The sequence below is a fragment of the Chironomus tepperi genome, unplaced genomic scaffold (genome assembly GCF_022539635.2).
Source record: "Chironomus tepperi strain 1889 unplaced genomic scaffold, CSIRO-AGI_Ctep_v1 contig_219, whole genome shotgun sequence".
Classification (NCBI taxonomy): domain Eukaryota; kingdom Metazoa; phylum Arthropoda; class Insecta; order Diptera; family Chironomidae; genus Chironomus; species Chironomus tepperi.
This window is the reverse complement of record NW_027226341.1, coordinates 2,566,752-2,591,736: the sequence shown is the minus strand read 5'-3', so window position 1 is coordinate 2,591,736 and position 24,985 is coordinate 2,566,752. Positions and strand designations below refer to the sequence as shown.

The 24,985-nt window shown below is 32.4% G+C and overlaps 5 protein-coding genes across 6 annotated transcripts; 3 read left to right on the top strand and 2 right to left on the bottom strand.

Moving 5' to 3' along the window:
• The first annotated feature begins 79 nt into the window (after positions 1 to 79).
• On the top strand, positions 80 to 4,395 carry LOC139090708 (uncharacterized). The gene is made up of 8 exons (XM_070640507.1): positions 80 to 509; positions 797 to 1,024; positions 1,088 to 1,461; positions 1,518 to 1,764; positions 1,960 to 2,423; positions 2,608 to 2,842; positions 2,898 to 3,125; positions 3,320 to 4,395. Exons 1-8 carry the CDS (start codon positions 263 to 265, stop codon positions 4,393 to 4,395), a joined length of 3,099 nt encoding a protein of 1,032 aa, XP_070496608.1. The 5' UTR covers positions 80 to 262.
• Positions 4,396 to 4,534: 139 nt separating this feature from the next.
• gry (trafficking protein particle complex subunit 11 gry) lies at positions 4,535 to 8,950 on the top strand. Of its 2 annotated transcripts, none has more exons than XM_070640704.1 (10): positions 4,535 to 4,713; positions 4,773 to 4,917; positions 4,977 to 5,416; positions 5,475 to 5,845; positions 5,908 to 6,062; positions 6,128 to 6,469; positions 6,528 to 7,117; positions 7,181 to 7,329; positions 7,389 to 8,393; positions 8,456 to 8,950. In XM_070640704.1, the coding sequence occupies exons 1-10, from the start codon at positions 4,595 to 4,597 to the stop codon at positions 8,887 to 8,889; spliced, it is 3,750 nt and encodes a 1,249-aa protein (XP_070496805.1). In that variant the 5' UTR covers positions 4,535 to 4,594; the 3' UTR covers positions 8,890 to 8,950. The 2 variants fall into 2 exon arrangements, with proteins under 2 accessions (XP_070496805.1, XP_070496804.1); XM_070640703.1 differs by having other exon boundaries at positions 5,899 to 6,062.
• A 7-nt stretch (positions 8,951 to 8,957) lies between these two features.
• Positions 8,958 to 14,432, bottom strand: LOC139090855 (uncharacterized). The gene is made up of 7 exons (XM_070640702.1): positions 14,263 to 14,432; positions 12,414 to 13,639; positions 12,066 to 12,354; positions 11,362 to 12,003; positions 10,042 to 11,309; positions 9,704 to 9,986; positions 8,958 to 9,649 (listed from the first exon to the last, which is right to left on the bottom strand). The coding sequence occupies exons 1-7, from the start codon at positions 14,358 to 14,360 to the stop codon at positions 8,995 to 8,997; spliced, it is 4,461 nt and encodes a 1,486-aa protein (XP_070496803.1). The 5' UTR covers positions 14,361 to 14,432; the 3' UTR covers positions 8,958 to 8,994.
• Positions 14,433 to 15,694: 1,262 nt separating this feature from the next.
• Positions 15,695 to 16,989, top strand: Uro (Urate oxidase). The gene is made up of 4 exons (XM_070640562.1): positions 15,695 to 15,838; positions 15,904 to 16,257; positions 16,323 to 16,449; positions 16,526 to 16,989. The coding sequence occupies exons 1-4, from the start codon at positions 15,751 to 15,753 to the stop codon at positions 16,881 to 16,883; spliced, it is 927 nt and encodes a 308-aa protein (XP_070496663.1). The 5' UTR covers positions 15,695 to 15,750; the 3' UTR covers positions 16,884 to 16,989.
• A 3-nt stretch (positions 16,990 to 16,992) lies between these two features.
• LOC139090756 (protein-glucosylgalactosylhydroxylysine glucosidase-like) lies at positions 16,993 to 23,916 on the bottom strand. Its single transcript, XM_070640561.1, has 8 exons — positions 23,692 to 23,916; positions 22,251 to 22,557; positions 21,858 to 22,186; positions 20,208 to 20,537; positions 19,846 to 19,946; positions 19,169 to 19,779; positions 17,319 to 17,992; positions 16,993 to 17,057 (listed from the first exon to the last, which is right to left on the bottom strand). The coding sequence occupies exons 2-8, from the start codon at positions 22,451 to 22,453 to the stop codon at positions 17,008 to 17,010; spliced, it is 2,298 nt and encodes a 765-aa protein (XP_070496662.1). The 5' UTR covers positions 22,454 to 22,557; positions 23,692 to 23,916; the 3' UTR covers positions 16,993 to 17,007.
• Positions 23,917 to 24,985: the final 1,069 nt, after the last annotated feature.

Sequence of the window (24,985 nt, the reverse complement as noted above, 5' to 3'; positions counted from 1 at the left end):
TTTTTCATTTGTGTCGCTCGGGATTTTAAAGTAAATGTATATCACATATTCTTTAATTTTCAGACTTGATCGATAAAAGTTCAGTCAGTCATTCAGTGTATTTTGGGGAATTAAGTTCAAGTAAAGTAAAATAATTTTCATCAGTCCTTGCAGCATCAATTTTGATTTATTTGGACTGTCTATATTTGATCAGTATCAGCATATCAGTGAATACAAAAATATTTGATTTTTTCTAGCATTAATCGGCTTATTGTGAATAAAAATGGTATTCAAAATAATTGCCATATCACTTATGGTGATGTCATCAATGACAACGGCTTACGATATATTAGTTGTAGCACCTATTCCCTATCAATCGCATTGGATATTATTCGAGAGAATCATTAGACAGTTAATTGATCGTGGACATTCGATAACAACAATTTCTCCATTTAAATACAGAAATGAGGATTATAAAAATGAAAATTTGCGAGAATATTTGATTCCAAAATATAAAGTTGAGGATTTATGTAAGTTTCTTACTGTTTCACATATCTTAAATAGGCTTTTACAATTTCCGGATTCCTCATGATTTACGGATTCCGTTGTAGTAAAAGCCTAATCTTAAATCATATTAAGTAGACCAGTGGTGGGCAACTTTTTTTTCGCGGCACATCTTGGTGATGAGGCTCGACCGTAACCGCAAACGGTATACGGTTCGTTCCATTTCAAACAATTTTGGCACTAGTGTGCCGCATCACACAGGTTGCCCACCACTGAAGCAAACAAACCCTAAAATAACTGTGTAATTTTCTAGTTTCTTCAAAGGACATTTTCACTGGAAAGTACGAGAGTGACATTAGCTATATTCAAGCACAATACAAAATTGGCCTAGCTGTATCAGAACATGCATTAAATCAACCTGATGTTAAAAAGCTTATTAGAAGAAAGGATTACAAATTTGATGTTATTTTAGCCGATAACAATCATCTGGAATCTCTATACATGCTAGCGTATAAATATGATTGTCCATTAATCACATTAGGTAAGTTGTAAATAGAAATTAATGCCTAATTCCTTGTATCTATAAATTATTTATTCTTAATAGATGTTAATGGAATCAGTTATTCTGTAGACGAAGCAATGGGTGTTATGACTCCATATTCCTTCATTCCACATCCAGTTTCCAAATATGAACATAACATGACATACATGCAGCGATGTTATAATACATTACTACATTTGTTTGAAGCATCAGTTCGCAAATTTTCTTACATTCCTGCACAAAATAGATTGGCACAAAAGCATTTTCGTGATGGTATTAAAGGAGAAATGCCGCATATACAAGACGTCATTAAAAATATATCAGTAGTGTTGTCTAATAGCTTCCGAGTGACACAAAAGCGTCCGAAAATGACATCCCAAATCGATATTGGTTCGGCACACATTAGAGATATTTACTCTTTGCCATCTGATCTGAAAGTAAGTTTGTGGGTATCCAAAAAATAATTATTATTGATACATGTTTTTATTTGTAGGAAATCCTTTCCAATTCCCATGGCAGTGTGATTTATTTCTCTCTTGGATCATATTTAAAGCCTTCTGAAATGCCAAAAGAGAAACTCGATGAAATCATTAAAGCCTTTGGTAAAATTAAGAAGACTATTTTATGGCAATATGATGGAGATATTCCTGCGGGATTACCAGATAATGTTATAATGCAAAAGTGGTTCCCGCAAAATGATTTATTAGGAAATAAAAAGGTTGTTCTTTTCATCACACAAGGTAATGTAATTAAACTTAAATTTAAGGCAGTGGTGGACAACCTGTGGACCGCGGCACACCAGTATTGAAATGCCATGAACCGTACGCTGTATGCTGTTTCGGTCGAGGCTTATCATTAAGATGTGTTGCGAAAATTAAAGGTTGCACACCACTGGAAGCTCCAGACATGGAAATATTAAAACATTCTCATTTTAGGTGGAACCTTGAGTTTTCAAGAAGCTTTATCAAATTCTGTTCCAATGTTAATAATACCATTTACTGGTGAACAGTACAGAAATGCTCTACAAGCTGAACGTGGTCATTATGGTGAAATGCTTCTGTTCGATGATCTCAATGAAGAAACTTTGATTGAAAAGATTAATCAGATTGCAAACGACAATACATATTTCTCGAATATTGGAAAAGCTAGTTCAAAACTTTTAGATTATCCCGTAGAGCCTTTAAAAGAGGCTGTATTTTGGATACAACATGTTTGCAAACATAAAGGCATTGAAAAATCACCAGCAGTTAACATTTGTTGGATTTCATACGTTGGATTAGATGTTGCAGCATTATACGTTGGAATCTTACTGACTTTCATCTTATTCTGGGTACTTACAATCAAACTCATAGTTCGTCGTTATCGTAAGAGAGAGCAAAGAGGAAAATTCAAATATTACTAAGTGGAAAGTCAATAACACTTGTATACAAGCTTGATAAGACTAAATAATGTTCATAATAAATTTTTTTCTTAAATAATTAAGCAGTCATTCATTAGTTTTTAGTCAATACTTACATTAGAAAGCAATAGCAGACTTAGAAACAGAGCTTTTAGTGACCAAAAGTAAAATGATTTTTTCACAGAAATTCTTCAAAGTTCTCTCGTTTTGCTTCATTATTGGCATTGTTGAAAGCTCGAGAATCTTGGTTTTGATGCCATTTCCAGGCGGCAGTCACTTTATGATGTTCAAAGTTATTATTAAGGAGTTGATTCAGCGTGGTCATGAAATTACTTTAATTTCGCCATTTTCGTTCGACGAAAAGCTTGAAAATTACACAGAAATTTTAATACAGCCTGCATGGAGTCCAGGAAGTCATTGTAAAATTAATTTTATTATGCACTATTAATATGCTTATATTTTTGTATTATTCAGTTACTCAGGAACAAATATTTGATCTGAAATTTATGGATCAAATAGAAATGCTCAGTATTTATTGGTGGCTGGGAATTGAAAGCACTCAACACTGTCTAGAGAATCCTTTGGTCCGAAATTTTACACTTTATGATGACTCACATTTTGATCTTATACTGACAGAACAATTTTTTCAAGAGGCACTTTTGATGTTTGCACATAAATATAAAGCACCAATCGTTTCATTAAGTATGCATCTCAATTAAAATGATAGAGCAGTGGTGGACAACCTTTTGTTTTTCGCGCCACACTTTGGTGATAAGATTTGACCAAAACCGTCCATGGCATACGATTTATGACATTTTACACTAGTGTGCCGCGACACAAAGGTTGCCCGCCACTGTGATAGAGTCTTGAATAAATATGTTCGTTCTAAATTTTAGGTACATATGGCTATTCGGATTTTTTTGATGGTATAATGGGATCAATAACACCTTATTCTCTAGTGCCACACATGATTTTATCAGATTATGATGACAAAATGACATTTATTCAACGTCTACATAATTTTATATTTTCAATGGCAGATGTTGTCATAAGGAGATTTTACTATCTACCAGCTATGAATAAAATGGCACAAAAATATTTTTCTCACTTATCAAATCTGCCCACAATACAAGATTTAGAGAAATCAATATCAGTTATTCTGGTGAATAATCATGTAGTAATGTCCAAGCCACGACCTTTGATGCATGGGATTATTGATATTGCTGGAGCACACATAAAACCATTGAAGCCACTTCCGACAAAATTGAAAATGTTTCTAGATGATGCTAAAAATGGTGTTATCTATATGTCATTGGGATCATATGTCCAAAGTTCAAACATGCCCAGAGAGAAATTGAAGTTATTGATTAATGTTTTCGGATCACTAAAGCAAAAAGTTTTATGGAAATATGAAAAGGAATTGGAAAATTTGCCATCTAATTTAATGATTTCAAAATGGACACCACAAGCGGAAATCCTGAATCATCCTAATGTAGTTCTGTTCATATCACATGGTGGACTTTTTGGAACAATTGAAAGTTTGTATTTTGGTGTTCCTACTCTTTTTATGCCATTTTTTGGTGATCAATATAGAAATGCTAAAATAGCTGAAAAGCTTGGATATGGTCATTATATTCTATTTCCTCAGATGACCGAAAGTTCATTGAAATCAAAAATTGATCAAATGATTGGAAACAAAAAATATTTTGAAAAGGCAAAGGAACTGTCGTCCATAATAAGAGATAATCAAGTAAATCCCTTAAATACGTCTATGTATTGGATTGAATATGTTATTAAGCACAATGGAGCAAAACATTTAAAATCTCATGCTATTAAACTTTCATGGTATCAATATTTGATGCTCGATGTAGTTTGTATTATAGCATTAAGCTTATGGATTATTTTTAAAATAATGCAATTCCTTTATCGATATGTATCCAGTAAAGTTTATAAGAAATCAAAGGTTGAATAAATAAAAGAATGGAACAAAATAAAATTATCTTGATAATCCTAATTTTACCGGTTCTTAAATAAATTAACGGTCACAATAAATTTAAAATTCTGTTCAGTAATCATAAAAAAAATATTTCATTTCATTTCGGTACAAAAAAATCAAAACAAACTTTTCAAAATAATAAAAAGTATTAAATTTACAGAATACACGGCATACCATGGCTGAATTTCCATCAGAATTGCTGGCAACTGCCCAACCTTTAATAGGATTTTATGGATTAGACTTGAATAATTCGTCGCATAAGGCGATAAATGATTCTTTTAACAGAATTGAAAGGTATGAAATTTTTTCACACATCACCAGAAATCAATTGACAAATATCTACAATTTTACAGACCTCCCATTCAATACAAGATAATTCCTAATAATTATGAGTTTCCAACGAAAAAACCGAAACGACAGAGCTTCGAATGGTACAATCCAAAGCATATACTGAAAAAGAACTGGATGTTAAAATATCAACATGTAGTTCCGTCTTTGGTAAATTTTTTGGAGTAAATTTATCATATTCAAATCTTCATTAATGTCAACTCTTTCAGATTGTTGTTTTTATGGAATTAGAATGGAAGGAGCCTCAATGGTCAGAGAAACAAGTGCAATGTTCTACAATGATCCAGCAATTAAAATCAAGACTTCAAGATCGTGCAACTAAAATCGCTTTAGTTCTTTTGCATAAATCAACGCCGGTTTTAGCAAGTGATGACTTGATAGCTACAGAAAGAGCATCTGCTTTAGCAAATGCTTGCGAAATAAACACAAAACATCTTTACGTCCTTCCAGTAAATGATCATAGACTTATTGAATATACCGTAAGACTTGAGTCAGCATTTTTGGAACTAGCGCAATCTTTCTACATTGGAATTTTGAAAAATTATCGTTCACATCAAACGACTTCTCATCATCAAACGCTTAAAGTTAGACACCAATTTAAAATGGGATTTATTTCTGAACTTCGCTTAGATTTTCCAACTGCTTTAAAGTAAGTGATTAGAATTTAATTCTTGATTCAATTTAATTAATGATAAAAAAATGATTAGGCACTACACGCAAGCATATGCAAATTTGGAGAATATTCGAGTCGTTGATACGAATTGCTTAGAGATCAAAACCGTTGCTGGATTTATAAGTTATAAGATCTGCAGATTGATGTTTAAATTAAACTTACCAAGAGATTCTATCACTCAGTTCAAGGCACATATTGAAAAGTATAAATCCAGAACTGGATTTAAGGAATTGTTATTTGAACATCATGGCTGGTTATCTTCGCAATTTAATTATTTTGGTGAAATATTCAATGAAGCGGTTAAGAACGGATTGGCTGCAATACAGACACAAAATCCTGCAATTTATTATCTAAAAGCCGCCGAACATCTGTACAAGAGGCGTGAAATATTTCTACAAAGCAATCGTAAGTATATTTATTTAATTATGTCCATTTATGCTTAATAAGCTTTACTATAGCATTTTTAGCAGCATCAAATGAAGAAAATTTATCTCCAACAACACAATTTTCACTTCTGTACAGTGACTTCTTTGGTGTTCGTAGTGGTAATGATCGAGATCAAGGCATTGATCAACAAATAATCACATTGGTTCGTGAAATGGAGATGAAGTATAACTATTCCGTAAGTATAACATGATTATCTTCTGTTAATGCTCAAAAAGTAACATTTTTTACGTTTTTAATTAGGCTGTCATTATAAATCTATTAAGTCAAGCTATGTCTCAATTTAAAATTTATCGATGCGGACGATCACGCAAAAAATGTGCAGTAATGATGGCTGATGAATATTTCAAGAGCGGAGAATACACAAAGGCTTTAACGTTATATTCGTTAATGCTACAAGATTTCCGGGCTGAGAAATGGTATTCGATATTTACTGCAATTCTTACTAAAACTGTCCAGTCTGCAACCTTATCGGCATCTGTTAATGATTTTGTATCCAGCAGTATTGAAGCACTTTCTCCGAATATGAAAATATCAGTTGCTGAACGGCAACATATTTTGGAAAATTTGTGGAAAGTTTTTAATGTAAGTTACTTCTTATTTCCTTAACATGTAAAGCTTTTCAATTTCTATCATATTTCAGAACTCTGCTCCAACATTTCAAAATCAAATAGCACCAGAAGTGGTTCAATTATGGAAAGATGCTCTAGCTAACAATCGATCACCAATTACAGTGAATTTAGATGACATTCCAAAGTTGATTGACTGTAAATTTTCATTCGAAAGCAATCAAGTGAAATTTACAGATCCTATCAACCTGTCCGTATATTTACGATCGAATTCACTCGTGCCCATAAAAATTGCGAAAATTTCGGTGATTCTGCTGTCAAATAGTGGATCAAAGCAAAAGATTGAAGCAACTGTTGGATATGAATATGAAGTTGATTCATCTACAAAAGCTGCAAAATTAGGTGATAGCTTTGAAGCTAAACATTTCACATTGGAACGTGGAAAATGCTACAAATTCAGCAATTTAATAAAACCTGGACAGTTTGTCGAAAACTCTGAAGTTACAGTCAATGCTGTAGAATTGTTGATGGGAACTGAAAAAGTATCAGCAATTTTGACGTTTCAAAAGTCATTAAATGCAACAAAGTATTTCCAATCTTACAACATACACTCCGACTTCTTGGAATTTATTAAAATATTCAGAACATGCTACATCATCCCAACGTAAGAACATTTTTGTGCCAATCTGGTCAAGTAATGAAAATTAAATATTTTTTGCAATTGCAGCTTTCATTTGAATTCAAATGTTGTTCATAATCAGCCAATGCTGTTGAATGAATACTATAAAATTCAGCTGAATCTTACAAACAGTCATGATGAGGTGCTTCAAAATGTTACTGTTAAAGTATCATTGCCAGCTAGCTACAAGAATAAAGGTATATTGATGCACATCTTTTAAAAAGTTAATTTTAATACATTTTTCAAAATATTCCAGTTTTCTTAACTAAAAACTCAAGCGACCCAACAACAAAGCTGAGTTCATGCATCAATTTTACTATTGGAAACTTGGAAAGACATTCAAATGCATCAATTGAATACTTCTTGACAAGCTTAATCGAAGGAAATATTGAATTAAAGCAGTCGTTATATTACGAAATTATTGATACAACAGAATCAAATATGCTTTCGCCAACTGAGAAAGAATCATCTCCATCTCTGGAAGTAGCACCAACAACATTCACTGGAAGTGAAGAACATCTTGACATAAACGTTGAACGTTTAGAAAATAATTTAGTGAGAAAAAGACATGATAATATGCTGATTGTTCCATGTGTTGAAGAGTTTAGCTTCGATAGCCGCTTATACAGTTTGGATAGAAAGCCTCTTACTAGCTGCTACGAGAATGAAGAGTTTTTGATGAGATTATCGCTTAAACCTAGATCACCATTCAATATTGATATTTTAGATGCATTTTTCATTGCTGATGTCAACATAACTGAGAAATCAAATCATAATCAATCTTTTATTGGAAACGACATAAGTCGTGGATGTGATATGGAAAATATTTTGACTTTGATTCCAACAAGGACCACAAATAGCTGGTTAACGAAAGAAAAGTTAGGTGCAAATAATATGGCTGATGCTTCTATGCTGTTTTCAAAAATGAAATTATCTGAAAATGAGTTTAAATCAAAAGCTGTTTTAGAGGTAGTCAGCACAAAAGATGAAGATGATCCATTTAGTATTAAAAAGAAAGATCAAAAGTCAATGGAATTTTCAAATTCTGATGACGAAAAATTCAATATAAATAGTGCTTTAGATGTTGTTGAATTAGTAAACGACTCTCATCATACGAAAGGATTTGTTAATGCAAAGATTAATGTTTTGCAAGAGAAGAAAGTCATTGATCAGGATAAGAAGTTTGGGCTGTACTGCATTAAATGGAGAAAGTCCAATACAAATATTATCAATGAGTCCAAATTCCTCATTGAAGGTGTTGGTAAGCATTTCTTAAATATTTGTCATCATAGTAAACATAATAATCAAATATGTAATTTTCAGATGTTGTCGTTCCTTTATTGAATATTTACTGTACGTCGCCAACGGAACGAGTCTTTGTGAGAGAGATTTTCACTTATAAGATCCTATTGAAAAATCCAGGAGATGAAATTTTGCATTTTCAAGCATCTATTGGAAATTCCGATGGATTTATGCTGTCTGGACATAAACAGCTAACATTTACATTATTCTCCCATTCAACCTTTGAGCTGACATTTAATTTATATTCGTTAAAATCTAATTATCAAAAATTACCGGAACTTAAATTAGATATTAAAAGTTATACGGAAGAAATTGTTGCAATTGTTGAAAAGGATGGAAATGTCGTTGATTCAGGCACTGAAATCACACGCAAGCAACAAGAAGTAAACAGTTTACTTGAAAGATGGTTGCCAAAATCAATTTTTGTACATCCAGCTAACAGAAAGTCGGCATAATAGAATAATATATACTTGGTACTGACTATATGCATAATAAATATCCCCTATAATAATAAAACAGCTAGTTTCACTTGGAATAAGTATCCTTTATGGCTCAAAAATTTATTTCATCAAAATAGCAAGCAATGCAATAACCAAACCGATGAAAATGTTAATTTTAAAGATTGAGGCACTAGCAGGAACGTTTAGAACAGTTTCCTTCATTTCACAAGAACCAAAGATGTTACTGTCTGGTTTCATGATTAATTTTTCTGTTCTCCTGAATGTAATCAATGTACCAGCTTTTGCTTCGAACTCCTTGTTTGATGGACTCAATGTAATTTTGAGTGGATGATCTTTACTAACTTCTGTAAACATCAGAATGGCTAAATCATCTTTAATATTTAAATTAAAACGACTATTTAGGTACGTTATGCCTCTTAAAGTTAATCCTTTCGTGCCAGGTGGAGTAAAGAAGTTAGTGATTGAAAGATGATCAAAATGTAATCTTATTCCACCATAACCGTTCATGACTGACTGTAAGAATCCTCCAACACCTGTTATGAAATTGCCACTTCCTTCTACGCCTGGCTGATTTTCACTCCATGTTTTGAATGGTTCATGATTGTAGACGCTATAACTTTTTTGGAATGTTCTTGCTGCATTTACTTCATCTTGAAGGTCTAAGAAACCAATTGTGTGCATTGACCAGGTCATAGCAGGTCCCGTGTCTCGGGTTACGTTATCATAAACATGAAGATTATTGTACTTAGTTGTACTATAAAAAATTGGGATTTAGTTTGGTAATTTCTCTTAAAAAATTGTAATTCACCTGTTCATGGGCAACTGTAATGGATATCCGAGCAGCACAACATCAGCTTGTTTAATTGATTGTCCTTCATATTCTTCAAATTGTGGATGATAATCGTTTTCTTCATCATATACCATTTTTAATGATTTGGCAATTTTAGCGAAATTGTCAGCATCTAATTCCTTCAACTCATCTTTGCATGTACAGGCAGCAAAATCACCAAAATACAAGTTGATAGCAGCAATGACATTAGTGTAGACATTATTCGTCACATTAAAGTGATCTTCATCTGGTCCCATGATATCTATGAAAAAGATCTAAGATATAGTCTGTGCATTTATTGACAAATTACTACTTACTATTGATGTCATAGAACTTGGTAGACTCATTGAATTGTACTCTTGATTCCCAAAACTTTGCTGTATTATAAGCAATTTCACATCCGTATTTTTTCCACCAGTCAAGATCATGAGTTGCTGCCAAATGTGATCTATAAGCGAAGGCAATATCTGCTGTAATGTGATGTTGATATTCTATAACTTCCCATGCAAATAAAGGAGTGACTTCACGTCCAGTATATCCAGATTCCCATGGATATCTATATCCTTCATAAGTTGTATTCCTTATAAGAGTTGAATTACTTGTAAACTTTGCATGATCTTCAGCTGCTTTTCTGGTACTATATCTGTAGCTTAAAATGTCTTCACTCCATTTTGGATTCAATAAAAGTAGTGGAGGATGCATCCATATTTCCGTATCCCAGAATGAATGTCCTTGATAATCCTTGCCTTCTGCACCTTTTGCTAGACCACCAGGACTTAAACCATAAAATTGTCCATTTGGTTGATTAGATTCTTCAGATGGTAAATTACTGATTAAGTAGAATAAACTTGAATGGATGATTTGATTTAATTCCTTGTTATCCTCAACAGTCATCTCATAATTATTCATGTGATTTTCCCATATTAATGTATGCTTATCAAAGACTTGTGAATATGTATGATTCAAAACATCAGCTAATTCCTTCTTTACCTCAGCTTCTGTTGATCCGATTGCAGTGTAATGGACATATTCTGAAGTTCTTTGTCCTGAACTTACTGTCAATTGAGCAGGCACAGTAGTATAAGCAACATAAACCCTTGAAAGATCTTTTTGATATCTATTATCTTCAATTACACGAGTCGTATAGGCCTTAACTGTTATTTGTGTACCATTTTCAGAATAACCAAACTCATCAACTAAAACAACGTCGACGCTCGTCTCATTTCCAGGACTTAACCGTAACTGTACAGAATACGCAAGTGTTCCATCAAGTTGTTCTAAGACAAATCTGTTGACAATGACACGATTGAAATAACGATGTGCATACATTTGTTGAGAAACCTTAAAGCTTCTGCCTTGATAGGCAATTCTTTCGAAATAGCCATGCTTCAAGTTTAGCTGATAAGCACAATTATTTCCGGTGCATTGCAAATCAGTTTCAATATTTCCAAAATTGGGGATTCTTGCACGATGGGAATTTCCATTTTGTCCATTGTACAATCCATTCATGAAAATTGAGTCACTGTAAATAACGAAACCTACGTGTCCATTGCTTAATGTTGGAAGTTCGTAGAAATCTGGCAAACTAATTAAATTATTGTTAATAAGGATGTCTGCATCTTAAACACAGTACTTACTAATTTGCACCTAAAGTCCATTCATCATCTTCATATTCCACAGGCTCCTCACTAACCTTCTTACCAATGACAGTTTCCCTCATTTCACATCCTTGGGATTCGCCGAACTTTTTAAGAGGCTTTAGAGTTATTTCTGAATCAGCAGGAATTCGGAGAGGAATATCTCTATAGCTTGCTAATTTTCCTTGTTCAAGTCCATCGACAAGCACTTGAATATCTTCTGCTCCATTTGTAATCACAGTAAGAATTTTAAATCCAGGAATAACCTCCAAACGGAAGACATTTCCTAAATACACAATTCCATTTAATGTAAGCTTGGAGCCAGCAGGAGGTAAGTAAGACTTTGTAATAATTAAATTATCAAAATTCAATCGAATTCCTGCATATCCATTGATGACTGATTGCAAAAATCCTCCAGCACCTGTTATGAAATTTCCTGCAGCAGGTTGGCCAGGAATTGCTTCACTCCATGCGTTAAATGGTGCTCTTGTATAGAGAGTATAACTTCTTTCAAAATAAGCTGCAGCTGTTTCTTGGTCTTCAAGATCTAGAAAGCCAATTGTGTGCATTGCCCATGTCATTGCTGGTCCATTTACTCGAGTCTTCGTGTCATAGTATTCCAAGTCATTTCGTTTTGTGGATCTAAAATATTTGTGTCAAATGACATGATATATATGCTACATAGGATAATATTCAATACTTACGCATTCATTGGCAATTGTAATGGATAACCCAACATAACAGTATCAGCTTGTTTTATGTTTTCACCAGCATATCCTTCGTATTGAGGATGACGATCATTTTGTTCATCATATAAAAGTGTCAAACTTTTGGCAATTTTAGCAAATCGATTATAATCGGAATCGGAAATATTTAAGACATTTCTGCAATAACATCCAGCAAAGTCTCCGAAATAAAGATTAAATCCAGCAATTACATTTGTGTATCCATTATTATCAATATCATGATGATCTTCATCAGGTCCCATAACATCTGCAAAGTAAAATTGGCATGGATTAATATTTGTTTTAAAATTTAACTTTCTAACTCACTTCTGATGTCATAGTTCTCTGTGGTATCATTGTACTTTACTCTCGATTCCCAAAACTTGGCAGTATTGTAAGCAATATCACATCCGAAATTATTCCACCATTCTTCATCATGTGTTGCTGCTAAATGGGATCTAAATGCAAAGGCAATATCTGCAATTATATGATGTTGATACTCGACGACTTCTGGGCAGCAATCAGGTGTAACTTCACATCCTGTGAAACCTGACTCCCATGGATATCTGTAGCCTTTGTAATTCGTGTTCAATGCATTATCAGCTGCTGCTTTTCTCACATTATATCTGTAGCTTAAAATGTCTTCACTCCATTTTGGATTAAATAGCAAGATTGGAGGATGCATCCAAATTTCTGTATCCCAAAATGAATGTCCTTGATATTCCATGTAAACTTGTCCACCTTTTGGTAAACCACCAGGACTTAATCCATAATATGGATATTTCGGTTGATTTGTTGCTTCGGATGGTAAGTTGCTGATCAAATAGAACATACTGGAATGAATGATTTCGTTAACCTTGGCGTTTCCTTCAAGGTAAATTCCAAATCGATTCCAATGTTCTTCCCAAACAGTTGAATGTTTCTCAAAAACATCTGATGCTTGCATGATATCCTCAACTTCCTTAATGACTTCTTCTTCAGTTTTTGCTACTGCAGTAATGTGAAGGAACGTTGTGGAATTTTCATTCTCGTTTAAAGCCAAACTTTCTTGTGGAATTGTATATCCAATGCAAACTTTGGATGGGGATGTTTGATAACGAGGATCTTCAATCAATTTGGTGACATAGCAGTTGATTCTTAAATTTAGTTCTTGAATAACTTTAGAGTTTGTCAATTCTAAATCTATGCTTGTTTCATTTCCATGGTCAATGTTAAAATCAATAGAAATGTTTCCTTGCTGTGCAGTTCGTTCAAGAGTAAAGGAATTAACAATAGCCCGATTATAATATCTATGAGCATACAACTGCTGAACAATTTTATAATTGCTTCTTCTGATGGTATTTTGGAAATATCCCTTTCCCATGTTGAGCTGATACAGGCATCCTTCACTACAATCAACATTTGGCATGAGATTTGCATAGTTAGGTATCCTTGCACGATGTGACTCTCCACGAACTCCATTGTACAATCCATTCATCAAAATTGAATCCCCATATATAACAAATCCAATGTGTCCATTTGCTAGTGTTGGCATATCAGCAGCAACAGGTAATCTAAAAGTGAGTGTATTTTTAAAAAGACTTATCATCTATGAATTTTCAAGTGTCGACATATTGCATGCCAAGAACTTTTGATAATCTCAAAATTGATAAATTTAGAAATAAGAAAAACATGCTGATAAGGCAGCTATTTAAGACAATTTGTCAAAATAAATGTATTTTCTGGGAATTATTGGTTTCAAGTTGTAGATTTAAAAATGAGAGTGAAAATGCATCTCGCACGTGATGATTACTTTTATCACAAATTATGTCATATGGTGTGATAAAGTATATATAACAATGATTCATTGAAGGGATCCTTCACTTATTACGATCGATTTTTATGAGGAGGAAGGGTGGGAGTCTACGATTTTGCAACAGCTTATAGAAGGGATGGGGGAGGGGGATGTTAGTCTACGCGTTACATCATAACTGAACGTCCCCTAAACTGTTCTGTTCTTCTACGAGAGCAGAAATAAACACTTAAATCATAGCATTAAGATCCAATTTTTCATACACAATTCATTAATGATTCATAAATAAGCTTTTGAGCCAGAATTTCACTTTTTTGACAAAAATTCAAACTAATGGATTGTTACGTAACATGAAAATTTCGAGTAAAACAAGTATTAACATACACTGTGCTTTCAATAATCAAGTTGTCATCATCACTTTTCACTTCATAACAAAATAGGATCACAAAGATCCATAAGAAGTATTTAAATTTATTTTTCATTGATTTTTTCTGACACCAATCACTTATCACTTATTCCAGTATATGAGTTTCCAATTTGAAGTATTTGTCGACACTAAATGACAATTAATGGAATTAAAAGCAATTTACGCGCTTTTTATAAGTAAAAATTAGGCACTTGAAATTTAAGTAATCAATTTTTATCATTTTGTGCTGAAATGATTAGATTAAAAGGACTTAATCTGAAGTAGGTGATTGTGATCAGTATTAATCGATATGGCTTATCATATCTGAAATTTTCAAGTGACATACCCGAAGTGATTCTTTGCAATAAAGTAATTAGTGAAAGAGATGGAGATTCAAGTGCTCTTATATAGAGGCTTGACATTTTTTGGAGTAATATACTTGATACCTTAATTGATACTCATGATATGAGAGGATTCTAATAGCATAAAAGGATGGAATTAGAATAAATCTCAAGCAAGCATGGTGAGAAGATTTTAATTAACGGTTCCTCGGGATTTTATGGGATATGAATTAACAGCATTTGAGAATATTAGAACTTTATTATAAGCATATGAAAATTTCAAGATGACATGAGATCTCAAGGTAGATCAAAGATCTCATTGGATTACTGTGTGAGCAATGATGCAAAACTGCTGAGAATTAGAAACTGGCAGAAGTTATCTTATGACAGATTCAGATTTCGACGAACTCTAAATGCGGCAATGGGCTCGTGCGCCTTTATTAAGGAAGTAAGTAAGTAATTGAAAATAAATCTCAAAGAGTTTCGCATTATAGGAGCCGATTTAAACACTCTAGATTAATTATTTTGCCAATACGATATTGGTACGGTACGATGTATGGTACGGTAGATATTGGTACGGTACAGACTACATACCTGGAAGGAAGCTATCGATAGAGACAGATTGCATTTGGTATTGCTACAATTGGCATTAAGGAAGGAAGCCGGCAAAATAGAACCAGTTACCAGGGACATTTCCGACCATGGATCACAGTACATATGATTTTAAAAATAAGAAAAAAATATCCATTCAAAATAATCATGATCGATCAAAAATCATTCAAAGTTGTTGAACTAATGACATAGTAATTTTCCTAAAAATATTTTTCATGTACATAATAACAAAAAATAAGTAAAGCCTCAATAAAAACAAAAACAAGATTGCAAATTATTTACTTTCTTAAGCTTATCTGTGATCTCTTATCTCTTGTATGATCTTATGAACAATATTTACTTAGATGTCATCAACAATCAGTTTTATGTTGATGGATGTTGACAAATATTAATTTAAAATAGATCAAATAATGATATTAAGATATAAAAACTGAATTATTGTCTAACTGAACTCACAGTCTATCAGTGGATCTTCAGTACAGTTTATTGAGAATAATACAGTAAGAAAAAAAGATGTCAACAGTTGACGATAGTAAATACATTCTTGAAGATCACAATTATGGAAAGAATGGAGTGAAAATTTTACATCTCGTTAGAAATGGTAATTAAAGGCACAAAACCGTATATTGAATAGAAAGTTACTTTTTTGTTCATGCACTTCAATAGGTCTCGTTCATATTGTAAAGGAGCTTGAAGTGTCAACACGTCTTACACTATCTACACAAAAAGATTATATGCAAGGTGACAATTCTGACATTATTGCTACTGACTCACAGAAAAATACAGTGTACTTGCTGGCAAAGAAGTATGGCATAAAGTCACCAGAGGATTTTGGAATCTTGCTGTGCAATCATTTTATGTCCAAATACGATCATGTGCTAAAAGTTTCTATACGCGTTGAAGAACTCATGTGGAATCGAGTGAATTATGGTGATCATGCAAATGTCAAGTTGCATAACCATGCATTCATTCATACTCCTATTTGTACACGATCTGCAAGTGTCGTTCTTAAAAAATATGGTATGAATCAAGCAAAATGTAAATAAGCTTAAAACTTTAATATCATTCTGTTTAACTGCTTATAGAAAAATATCCAGTCGTAATTAGTGGCATTAAGAATTTGCGTGTCTTGAAGACAACAAAAAGTTCATTTGTAAATTTTATTAATGACGAATACCGCACACTTCCCGATGCTGATGATAGAATTTTCAGGTAAATATAAATTAGCCTAGGATATGTCTTGTTAAGTTCAATGACAAAACAATAATAATTCTTATTTAATTCTTAGCACAATTGTTGATTGCTCGTGGATATTTTGTGCAAATCCACAGATAGATTATGATAAAGCATGGGAACTCGTCAAGTATTGTATTCTACAGAATTTTGCTGGTGATTTAGATCAAGGCATTCCATCTCCAAGTGTACAAAATACACTTTACATTACTGAAAAGGATATTATGGAAAAGATCCAGGAAATCAATTCCATTGAAATGACTTTACCAAATAAGCATTATATCAGCGTCGACTTTTCAAAATTCAAGTCTCTTGTTCGTGATGATGAACAGAATGTTTATTTACCATTGGATATGCCATCAGGTGTCATTTATGCAAAACTTGATAGAAAAAATATTACAAATAAATTGTAAGTGATTTGTTTGCAGCTTAATTGGTGGCATTTATCATACCTATGTGTATGCTTGGTGATTTTTTATGGAATAAAGTAGTAATAAACACTAGTTCTTTTAATAAAAATTTCCAATGCATGTCTATTTATTGATTCTTCAATTGAATTTTAACAGATCCATTTTTAGGGATTTTATCTGAAATATGGAAAATTATTAAAAATTTATTTGGTAAGGCTAATCGATCCTAAATCCAGGCCAAGGCCGGAGTCATTATGTCAGATTCTCGTGGCCCTGGTGCTGGATCTTGGATACCTGAATAGTACAAGTCGGTTAATTGATCGAAAATCTGATCTCAGGCCGAAGTCACCATGCTAAAATCTCGCTTTGGTACTGGATCTTAGATCGATTAACCGAAATGTGCTATTCAGGATAGTTAAAAAACAATAGACAACATACATGATTTTAATTCATAAATGTCCAACTTCACATTGTCATCTGATGTATAAACTAGAACATCTCGCAGTTTACTAAACCTAAATGAAGATGCTGTTCCGTCCACATCAATATCAAAAACTGAATTAAGATACAAAATTCCTTTTAAATTAATTCGATTGCATCCAGCAGGCAGTTGAGGATTTTTCAATTCCAAATATTTCAAGTGAATTCTTATGCCCAAAAATCCATTAAAAATTGCTTGTAAAAATCCACCAGCACCTGTTATAAAATTAACAGCACCATCTTCTCCTTCTTGAACTTCACTCCATACGTTAAATGGCTTTCTGATATAAGGCTTATAACTTCTGTCCAACATCTCATTAGCATCTGTCACATCACCTATATCAAGATAATTAATCGCAAACATCGAGTATGTCATAGCAGGTCCGCTCTTTCTCGTTGCATGTACATAAAAATTTAAATCATTTCTTCTAGTTGATTCGTTCATGGGAAATTGAAGTGGATAGCCAATTAAAATTGTATCAGCCTGCTTAACTTCCATGCCTTTATTATATCCCTCGTATTCTGGATGATAGTTTAGCACTTCATCATAAATTATTTTCATATTCTTGGCAATTTTAAGCCATTTATCTTCAGTTTCATGATTCATTTCAGTACATAAAGTTCGCATCATACTAAATGGAGAATATAGATATAATAATAATAAAAAAAGTATAGAGGACACGTTGAGTGTAACAAATCAATTTGAGCTACAAAGAACTTCATGTAAAATGTGAAGTTTGTATCACGAAATATATTCCATGAGAAAAAAAACTATTTTGATGATCATTTTCAATTGCCAGACACCGCGATAGTAATTATTTTGTGTATTTGTCCCCTTCACTTCACAGTCGATTTCTTCTTCCACCAACTTATAACTCGTTTTACATTACTACATACTTCTCAAAACTTCTATGTTAAATTATAGCAATTACTTCGATATTATTTTACAATTTTTTGAAATAAATATCACAGAACATGTCTTTTGTTTAACAAATACATGCTTAAATGTTCAAAGATGCCGTGTGACATCATGACATCACGACCTCAAACAAACGACACAAATTACCAAGTGTCAACATTTTTTTTCCTCGTCTTCATTTTCTTCACTTTTTCTCACATGGAAATTATTTTCATCAATTGTTACTTCCATTTGAATAGACAAAAAAATGAAGACCTCTTCGACAACAAAAAGACCTTTTATTCGGATATCGCGTTTTTATTGTTAGAAAACTTCTTGCCGATGACGATCATAAACGCAATAGCAATTTAGAATGAGAAAATTATGATGCTTGATATTTTAATTGGAAATTGGAATTTTTAAAAGAAATAAAAAATGAAAGCTAAAGAAAACAAAATTTAGATGAATGATGAAGTTATCGAGTGTAGCTTCGAGCATAAATTAGAGGAATAAGATTTTTTTTAGGATTTATGTCTAGAATTAAGATTTTTACCGATTTTTATAATTAAACTGACCTGAGTGGACGAAAATACGTTATAACTAGACATCAACAGGACAATGACTTGCCATTGGCTAGCTCTAACGTCCACTCTGATGTAGTTAAAATAACCAATCATATTTCAGCATATTACTCATCAAACTATACTTCGCGACCTTCTGATGTGTCATGACGTGATCCCTAGTGTGTCGTGACGCGATCCCTAATTTGTCGCGATGCGATCTCAAGTGTGTCTGCTGTAAAATTTACTAAAATCTGCTTTAGGACCTATAATTGATCGCTTTACTCATGGAATCATTTTTCTCAATTTCAAGATCCTCTAATTTTTAAACAATATATAAAACAACTTACGATCCGAATCTCAACGCATTAATTGCGATGACATTTGTATAGACATTATTTTTTGTGTCACAATGATCTTCATCGGGTCCCATTATATGATCAATTTCATAGAGACCATTTGTATTGTTAAAAGTCACACGACTTTCCCAAAACTTTGCTATTTCTTGAGCCATTTCGCAACCTTCCTCTCTTGCCCACTGAATATCATGAGTTAGTGCAAAATATTGTTGCATGGCAAAGCTAATGTCACCGGTAATGTGATGTTGATATTCGGCAATGTAGTCATAATCTGGTTGAATTGTTTCATAACCAGTTGCTGCACTTTCCCAAGGAAATCTTGATCCCTTATATCCAGATAATTTGGCATAATCACGTGCAGAATTGAGCATGATGTAACGATAATGCAATAAACTTCTTGCCCAATAATGATTGATTAATGCAATTGTTGGAAACATAAAAATTTCTGTATCCCAAAAATTATGACCTTCGTAATCATCAATATCACCTCGTCCAAGACCCGTTGGACTCAGACCATAAAAAGGATGTTGTTGTGGTAAGTTTACTCGTTCTGATGGCAAATTACATGCAATATTAAATGTACTTGATATAATTGCCCGCAGCTAAATAGAAATTTTATTGTTATTTTACAGGAAAACCACAACTGAATTTAAGCCATCATATCTTACCAATTCGTCGTTGCCATTAATTTCAATATGAAAATTATTCCAAAATCTTTTCCACTCATTAATGTGACTTATCATCAGATCGTCATTAGTTATGCTAAAAACTGGAAAGTTTGAAAGTAAGAGAATCAATTAAGGATTCATGTTATAATATAATCATAAAAAACTTTTTCTTTACGCAATGCTGAACAAGTAGTAAAAATGTCCATTCATTATATCAGCATATTTTCATTGCATAATTAATGTAATGAACTAAAAGTTTCATGAACTGTAACATAACAGAAGGCACTTCGCATAAAGATCATCTTCATTTCATATTTTCATATTCTTATAGCATAGAGTAAATCATGTAAACATCACATTACCATCAATCATTTCCTGTCTGACATCAGCTTCATGTATATCAACAGCCATAACAAATTTATAAGAAATTGAGGATGCCATTTTGCTGAGTGTTAGCTGTTCTGGAACATGATTCCATAGAACACAAGCATTTTCTTCTTGATGAATTGGTTCCTCTTGAGTTAATCTCTCCATTTCCATTATGTGACCGCAAAGAAGTTGAAAATCATTTTCATTAAAATGAATTGTTTCATTTTTTGTAAATTCTAGATCATCTTTCGCTTGCGCTGCTTGTGTTTCATTGTTTATATTACTTCCGGAGATATTTTGGTAAATCTTTACTTCTATATCGTCTAGAAATGAAGAATACAATTAGATAATTTCTCATTTTTTTCTTCCTTCCCCAAACAATAGTTATTTTTTAATGAATGGAATTTCTCGTTTTCTTTTATTCTCAATCTAATGGACTTACTATTTATTGATGGAAATTTCAAAGCATACTTCTTTTTTTGCTTGGGCTAAAAGAGCCAACAGTTAAATATCTCTCGATTCACAAATTGAAATAGACACAGTTTCATGTCCTCAAACAGCACAATACGGCGAACCGCATTTTTCACTGTTCGGAGTCTTATGTGAATTTGGGATTTGGTCTTAGATTTAAATGTTTATCTTGTCGTCCATGATTGTCTTTATCGTCCACAGATTAAGTAAGTTCAAAGATAGATCTACACAACTCGGATAACATGTCCAATAATTTTTCTGATCATTGATATCCAGACAGTTTTAACAGTGGGATCAGGAGCAGCTCTCAATGACATTACTACCTGTATTCAACAAAGCAGTGTTTTTACTTAATATGGTTCAACGAGTATCGAATCCACGATCGAAGGATCAGTGTAGCAATAATTAGGTACCAAAGTACCATTGAAGAGTTTGATTTAAATTTAGGGTTTTTGACCTGGATACGCTCCTAGAGTTTAGGAACTCCAAGAAGATGACCTGAATAGAGATAGAGATAAGAGATTGAATTATACTCAGAATCTTATTTGCTGCTACAATAACTAAGAATTGACTTTGACTTTTTATCCAATTATTTCATCTTCCTTCATTAAAAATAAAATTATATGAAATACTTAAGGAGGAATGCTGTTGAGCAACAAGTAATACCATTATTGGGGTGAATTTTTATTATTATTAAATTTTAATTATTGCACTTGTTCTCACATTCTACATCCTACAAAACTCACATTGTGGTATTTCATTTTCATTGAAAACGTATTTTTTATGCAAACAGGATTCGTCATGCACTGATGAATATGAGACTATAATATTCATTCATTTGGTTCTCCGACAGTGAAAGTGCAGTAATAATTTGGTCACACAACAAAAAATAATGAAATAAATTCATTTGTCATTGGAATGTAAAGATGAAAATTTATTTTCCCATGACTGTTTTTGAGTTCTAATCCCTTAACATTATAACATGAATACAGGAAAGAACAATCAGAATAAAAGAAGAGTTGAATAAATTGAATTAGAGTAGAAATGAATTATGGAAGAAATGATTTGTTTTAGTAAATAAACTGGACTGATTGCTAAGAATATTAAGAACATAGTAAGTCGAGTAGCAGAATATAATAACAATAATTAAGCTACCACGCAAAAAATCTTACCTTTTGACCTTAAACGTTGAATGAAGAATTGATTGACTACTGCACGATTATAATATCGATGCGCATAAATCAAATGAGTTACATAGAATTCATTCCCTACATTCATTTCGACCATAAAATATCCATATTTTGCATTTAATGTATATTTGCAGTCTTCTACGGCTCCACAGTTGGTTAATTGAATATTTGAAAAGTTGGGTATACGTGCACGATGAGAAAGTCCACCATGTCCATTATAAAGTGCATTCATATAGACGGAATCAGAGAACAATGTAAATCCAATATGGCCATTACTTAGAGTCGGTAAGAGCTTTGATTCATTGGGTATGCTGTAAAAGGTCGTATTGAGGATATCATAAAATGTTTACGAATTGCTCTACAATTAATTAGCACCTTTTTGTTGTGAATATAAAATGATCATCATCAGTATTATGATTGTAGTCGTTACCGCTTCCATTTCCGATGATATCATTCGGTTGAATCATAAAAAATGGTTTATTGTTTCTAGACAAATACTGTATCAAATTGCCTTTGCTACCACAAACTAAAACACAGCCAATTACGAATAATAATTCAACACAATTTAATTGAACCATTGCTTGAATTTTATGTTCACTTTGTTATAAACTTTTTGTTTGTTATTTGCCTCTGCTTCGAATTACTTAAATATTGAAGATAAATGAGCTTTGAATCATCGAATCTGTAATTTTATTTGATTATCTTTCTTAGCAAATTTTCAATCAAAACTATCTTGGGGGCCATTCATTTATTACAATGTCAGCTCCACGTGCGGACAGAGAATTTGTTCAAACTAGGTGACAGAGCCAGCAATAGAATGTAACATAATAAGTGAACTGCCCTTTATATTGTTTTATAGAATTTATCGATCTTAGCAATTTAAAATTAAGCAATGCCTTAACTGAAATTCGACATGTTCTAATTATTCATGTATTTCAATTCTGTTGAATCACCCGAGTAATATAAATTAGGAAGACTCCGCCACGGAGCTTTTAAGGATTCGGGGGCCAGAGCTAGAGGTCGATTCGCATTTTATATGGATAAGTCGACTCCTTTAATCAACTCCGTGTGGCTTATTTTTGAATGTCAAACAGAAGCGGCTTTCATTTGATGTTAATAAAAGAGGTTCTTCAATTGTATCGCTCGGGTCTAACTGAAATTTGATGCAATTGATCTATTTTCTGTCAAGTACATTACTTAGGTATTTTGTGCAGTTCATCATAATTTGTTTCAAAAGATCATAAAATTGCAATCAAATTGTTATAGTTTCAACAGTTATGACATGAATTAAAGCATATACATTCATCAAAATACCGAGAAAGTTTGTTTGAAAATAACTGGAAAAAACTGATAATTGTTATCGCAAAACGCAGATTTTTACATACTTTTTTCAGATTTAGAGATCAGAGCATATATTATTACATATATCACAAGCAAACAGCTGAGAACGTTACGTATTTACTATTTTTGGTATCATAAAACAAAAAGATTACATTTTCAGACATATGTAACTGGATGCCCGAGCAACACAAATAAAGAAGGCTCCAATAAACCTCTTTTATTGACACCAAAACAGCCTTCTCCATTTGTGTCGCTCGGAGAGAGAATAACATAGGTCAATGTCCAGATTAGCATTTTAACAGACATAACGCAATCAAAATATGAAATTATAGTCAATCATAAGAAATTATGATTGTTATGTTTGCGTTGCTTGCTCATTTAACGAGGATACGGTTCGAAAAATTTCCTAAATTCATTTTTTATATCTTCAATTAGAAATTCAAATGTAAGAATTAGAAAAATTTCATCAATTTACTTTTAAGGTACTTTTTTTCATGTGGAACCACCGAAAATTATTATTATTTTTTTTTCCTTTTAGAAACACCATCTAGAAAAATGAAATAGATTTATAAAAATAAAATGATAATAATTATTTCCATTGTGGAATAAACAAGAAATATTTTTTGATGATCACTAAGAAACAAAGTCTAGCAAGCAAAGCGGCAGGTTCACTTAAAATTTTTTCAACTTTTTACATCTTTTTTGTTATTCTGAAAACCACTCACAGGAAAATCACTGAACTGAAACATTTCAAGAATGAAAAAAAAGTTATAATAAGAACGAGAGAGAGAGGAAGAGCTGCGAGTTCTTATATAAAATTGTTTATTCTCTCATTTTTTGTTCCGAGGAGCGTCAAACATACAATTTGTAAGCTGAATTATCAATTTTTATTTTTTCATTATTCCAAAATTTATTCTCCATGCTTTATAATAATTTGAATGAAATTATTTCATTTATTATGAAAAGAATAACATTTCATAATTCTTTTAAACTGACCTTAGTAGTTAAACTTAGAATGTGAAGAATTTTTGGAAAAAATGCTTTTGTGATGAATTAATAGAATCCATATGATTCCATCACGATATTAAATGTAAATATTTTAAAGTTTTCGATATCATTGGGGATCATTTATATATGATGTCTATCAAAAATGACGATGGTGCCAAAAGAACTCATGGAAGTATGTTGTTGATAGAGATAATAAAACACTTGGCATAGGTAATTGGCAAGAAGTAGCCAGCGATAGAACCAACCTAAGACAAACGCAAACTATGGACCTTTTCTGAGACACATACGAAAATGTGCATGCTCAAATATATTTTTTCAAGAGAATTTGAGTTTTGCTTGACCCCAGATCTCTGATTGACACTCTGAATCCATTGTCTGTTAATTCATTTGAATCCATTTCAATTTTTGCCATCCTGGAAAGCCTTTATTCAATGAAATAAATCCAATAAAATTAGACAAAAAGTTCTTTATAAATGGTAATTAAGCTGTTGCTACGCTACTAGTACTTCATTGAAATTAAATTAAAAGACAAAGCAAATAAAAAAATTCACCAAAGCAATTGAACTAACTTTCTAAATAATTTTTCAGTCATTAATTACAGTTGAATGACTAGACATTGTTCTGATTCTTAATAGTTGCATTAAGTCTTTTGTGAGAATAGTCTATGCAAAAAATGAGACGTTAATTCAAAAAATTAATCCATGGCGACACCATTCACAACTTGGATTTTCTCAAAAGTGATATAAATTTCAAAAGAATAT

Excerpts from the sequence above, each read along its gene's own strand:
- LOC139090708 (XM_070640507.1), top strand. The coding sequence starts at position 263 with ATGGTATTCAAAATAATTGCCATATCACTTATGGTGATGTCATCAATG. Across the intron at positions 1,025-1,087 it reads TTGTCCATTAATCACATTAG|ATGTTAATGGAATCAGTTAT; the intron begins GTAAGTTGTAAA and ends TATTCTTAATAG. Across the intron at positions 1,462-1,517 it reads CTTTGCCATCTGATCTGAAA|GAAATCCTTTCCAATTCCCA; the intron begins GTAAGTTTGTGG and ends TTTTATTTGTAG.
- gry (XM_070640703.1), top strand. The coding sequence starts at position 4,595 with ATGGCTGAATTTCCATCAGAATTGCTGGCAACTGCCCAACCTTTAATA. Across the intron at positions 7,330-7,388 it reads AGCTAGCTACAAGAATAAAG|TTTTCTTAACTAAAAACTCA; the intron begins GTATATTGATGC and ends AAAATATTCCAG. Across the intron at positions 8,394-8,455 it reads ATTCCTCATTGAAGGTGTTG|ATGTTGTCGTTCCTTTATTG; the intron begins GTAAGCATTTCT and ends TGTAATTTTCAG.
- LOC139090855 (XM_070640702.1), bottom strand. The coding sequence starts at position 14,360 with ATGAAAAATAAATTTAAATACTTCTTATGGATCTTTGTGATCCTATTT. Across the intron at positions 12,355-12,413 it reads AGAGAACTATGACATCAGAA|ATGTTATGGGACCTGATGAA; the intron begins GTGAGTTAGAAA and ends TTTACTTTGCAG. Across the intron at positions 9,987-10,041 it reads CAAGTTCTATGACATCAATA|ATATCATGGGACCAGATGAA; the intron begins GTAAGTAGTAAT and ends TCTTTTTCATAG.
- Uro (XM_070640562.1), top strand. The coding sequence starts at position 15,751 with ATGTCAACAGTTGACGATAGTAAATACATTCTTGAAGATCACAATTAT. Across the intron at positions 15,839-15,903 it reads TTTACATCTCGTTAGAAATG|GTCTCGTTCATATTGTAAAG; the intron begins GTAATTAAAGGC and ends GCACTTCAATAG. Across the intron at positions 16,258-16,322 it reads TGTCGTTCTTAAAAAATATG|AAAAATATCCAGTCGTAATT; the intron begins GTATGAATCAAG and ends AACTGCTTATAG.
- LOC139090756 (XM_070640561.1), bottom strand. The coding sequence starts at position 22,453 with ATGGTTCAATTAAATTGTGTTGAATTATTATTCGTAATTGGCTGTGTT. Across the intron at positions 19,780-19,845 it reads TTAATGGCAACGACGAATTG|CTGCGGGCAATTATATCAAG; the intron begins GTAAGATATGAT and ends ATTTCTATTTAG. Across the intron at positions 17,058-17,318 it reads CATTTATGAATTAAAATCAT|ATAAAATCCCTAAAAATGGA; the intron begins GTATGTTGTCTA and ends TCCATATTTCAG.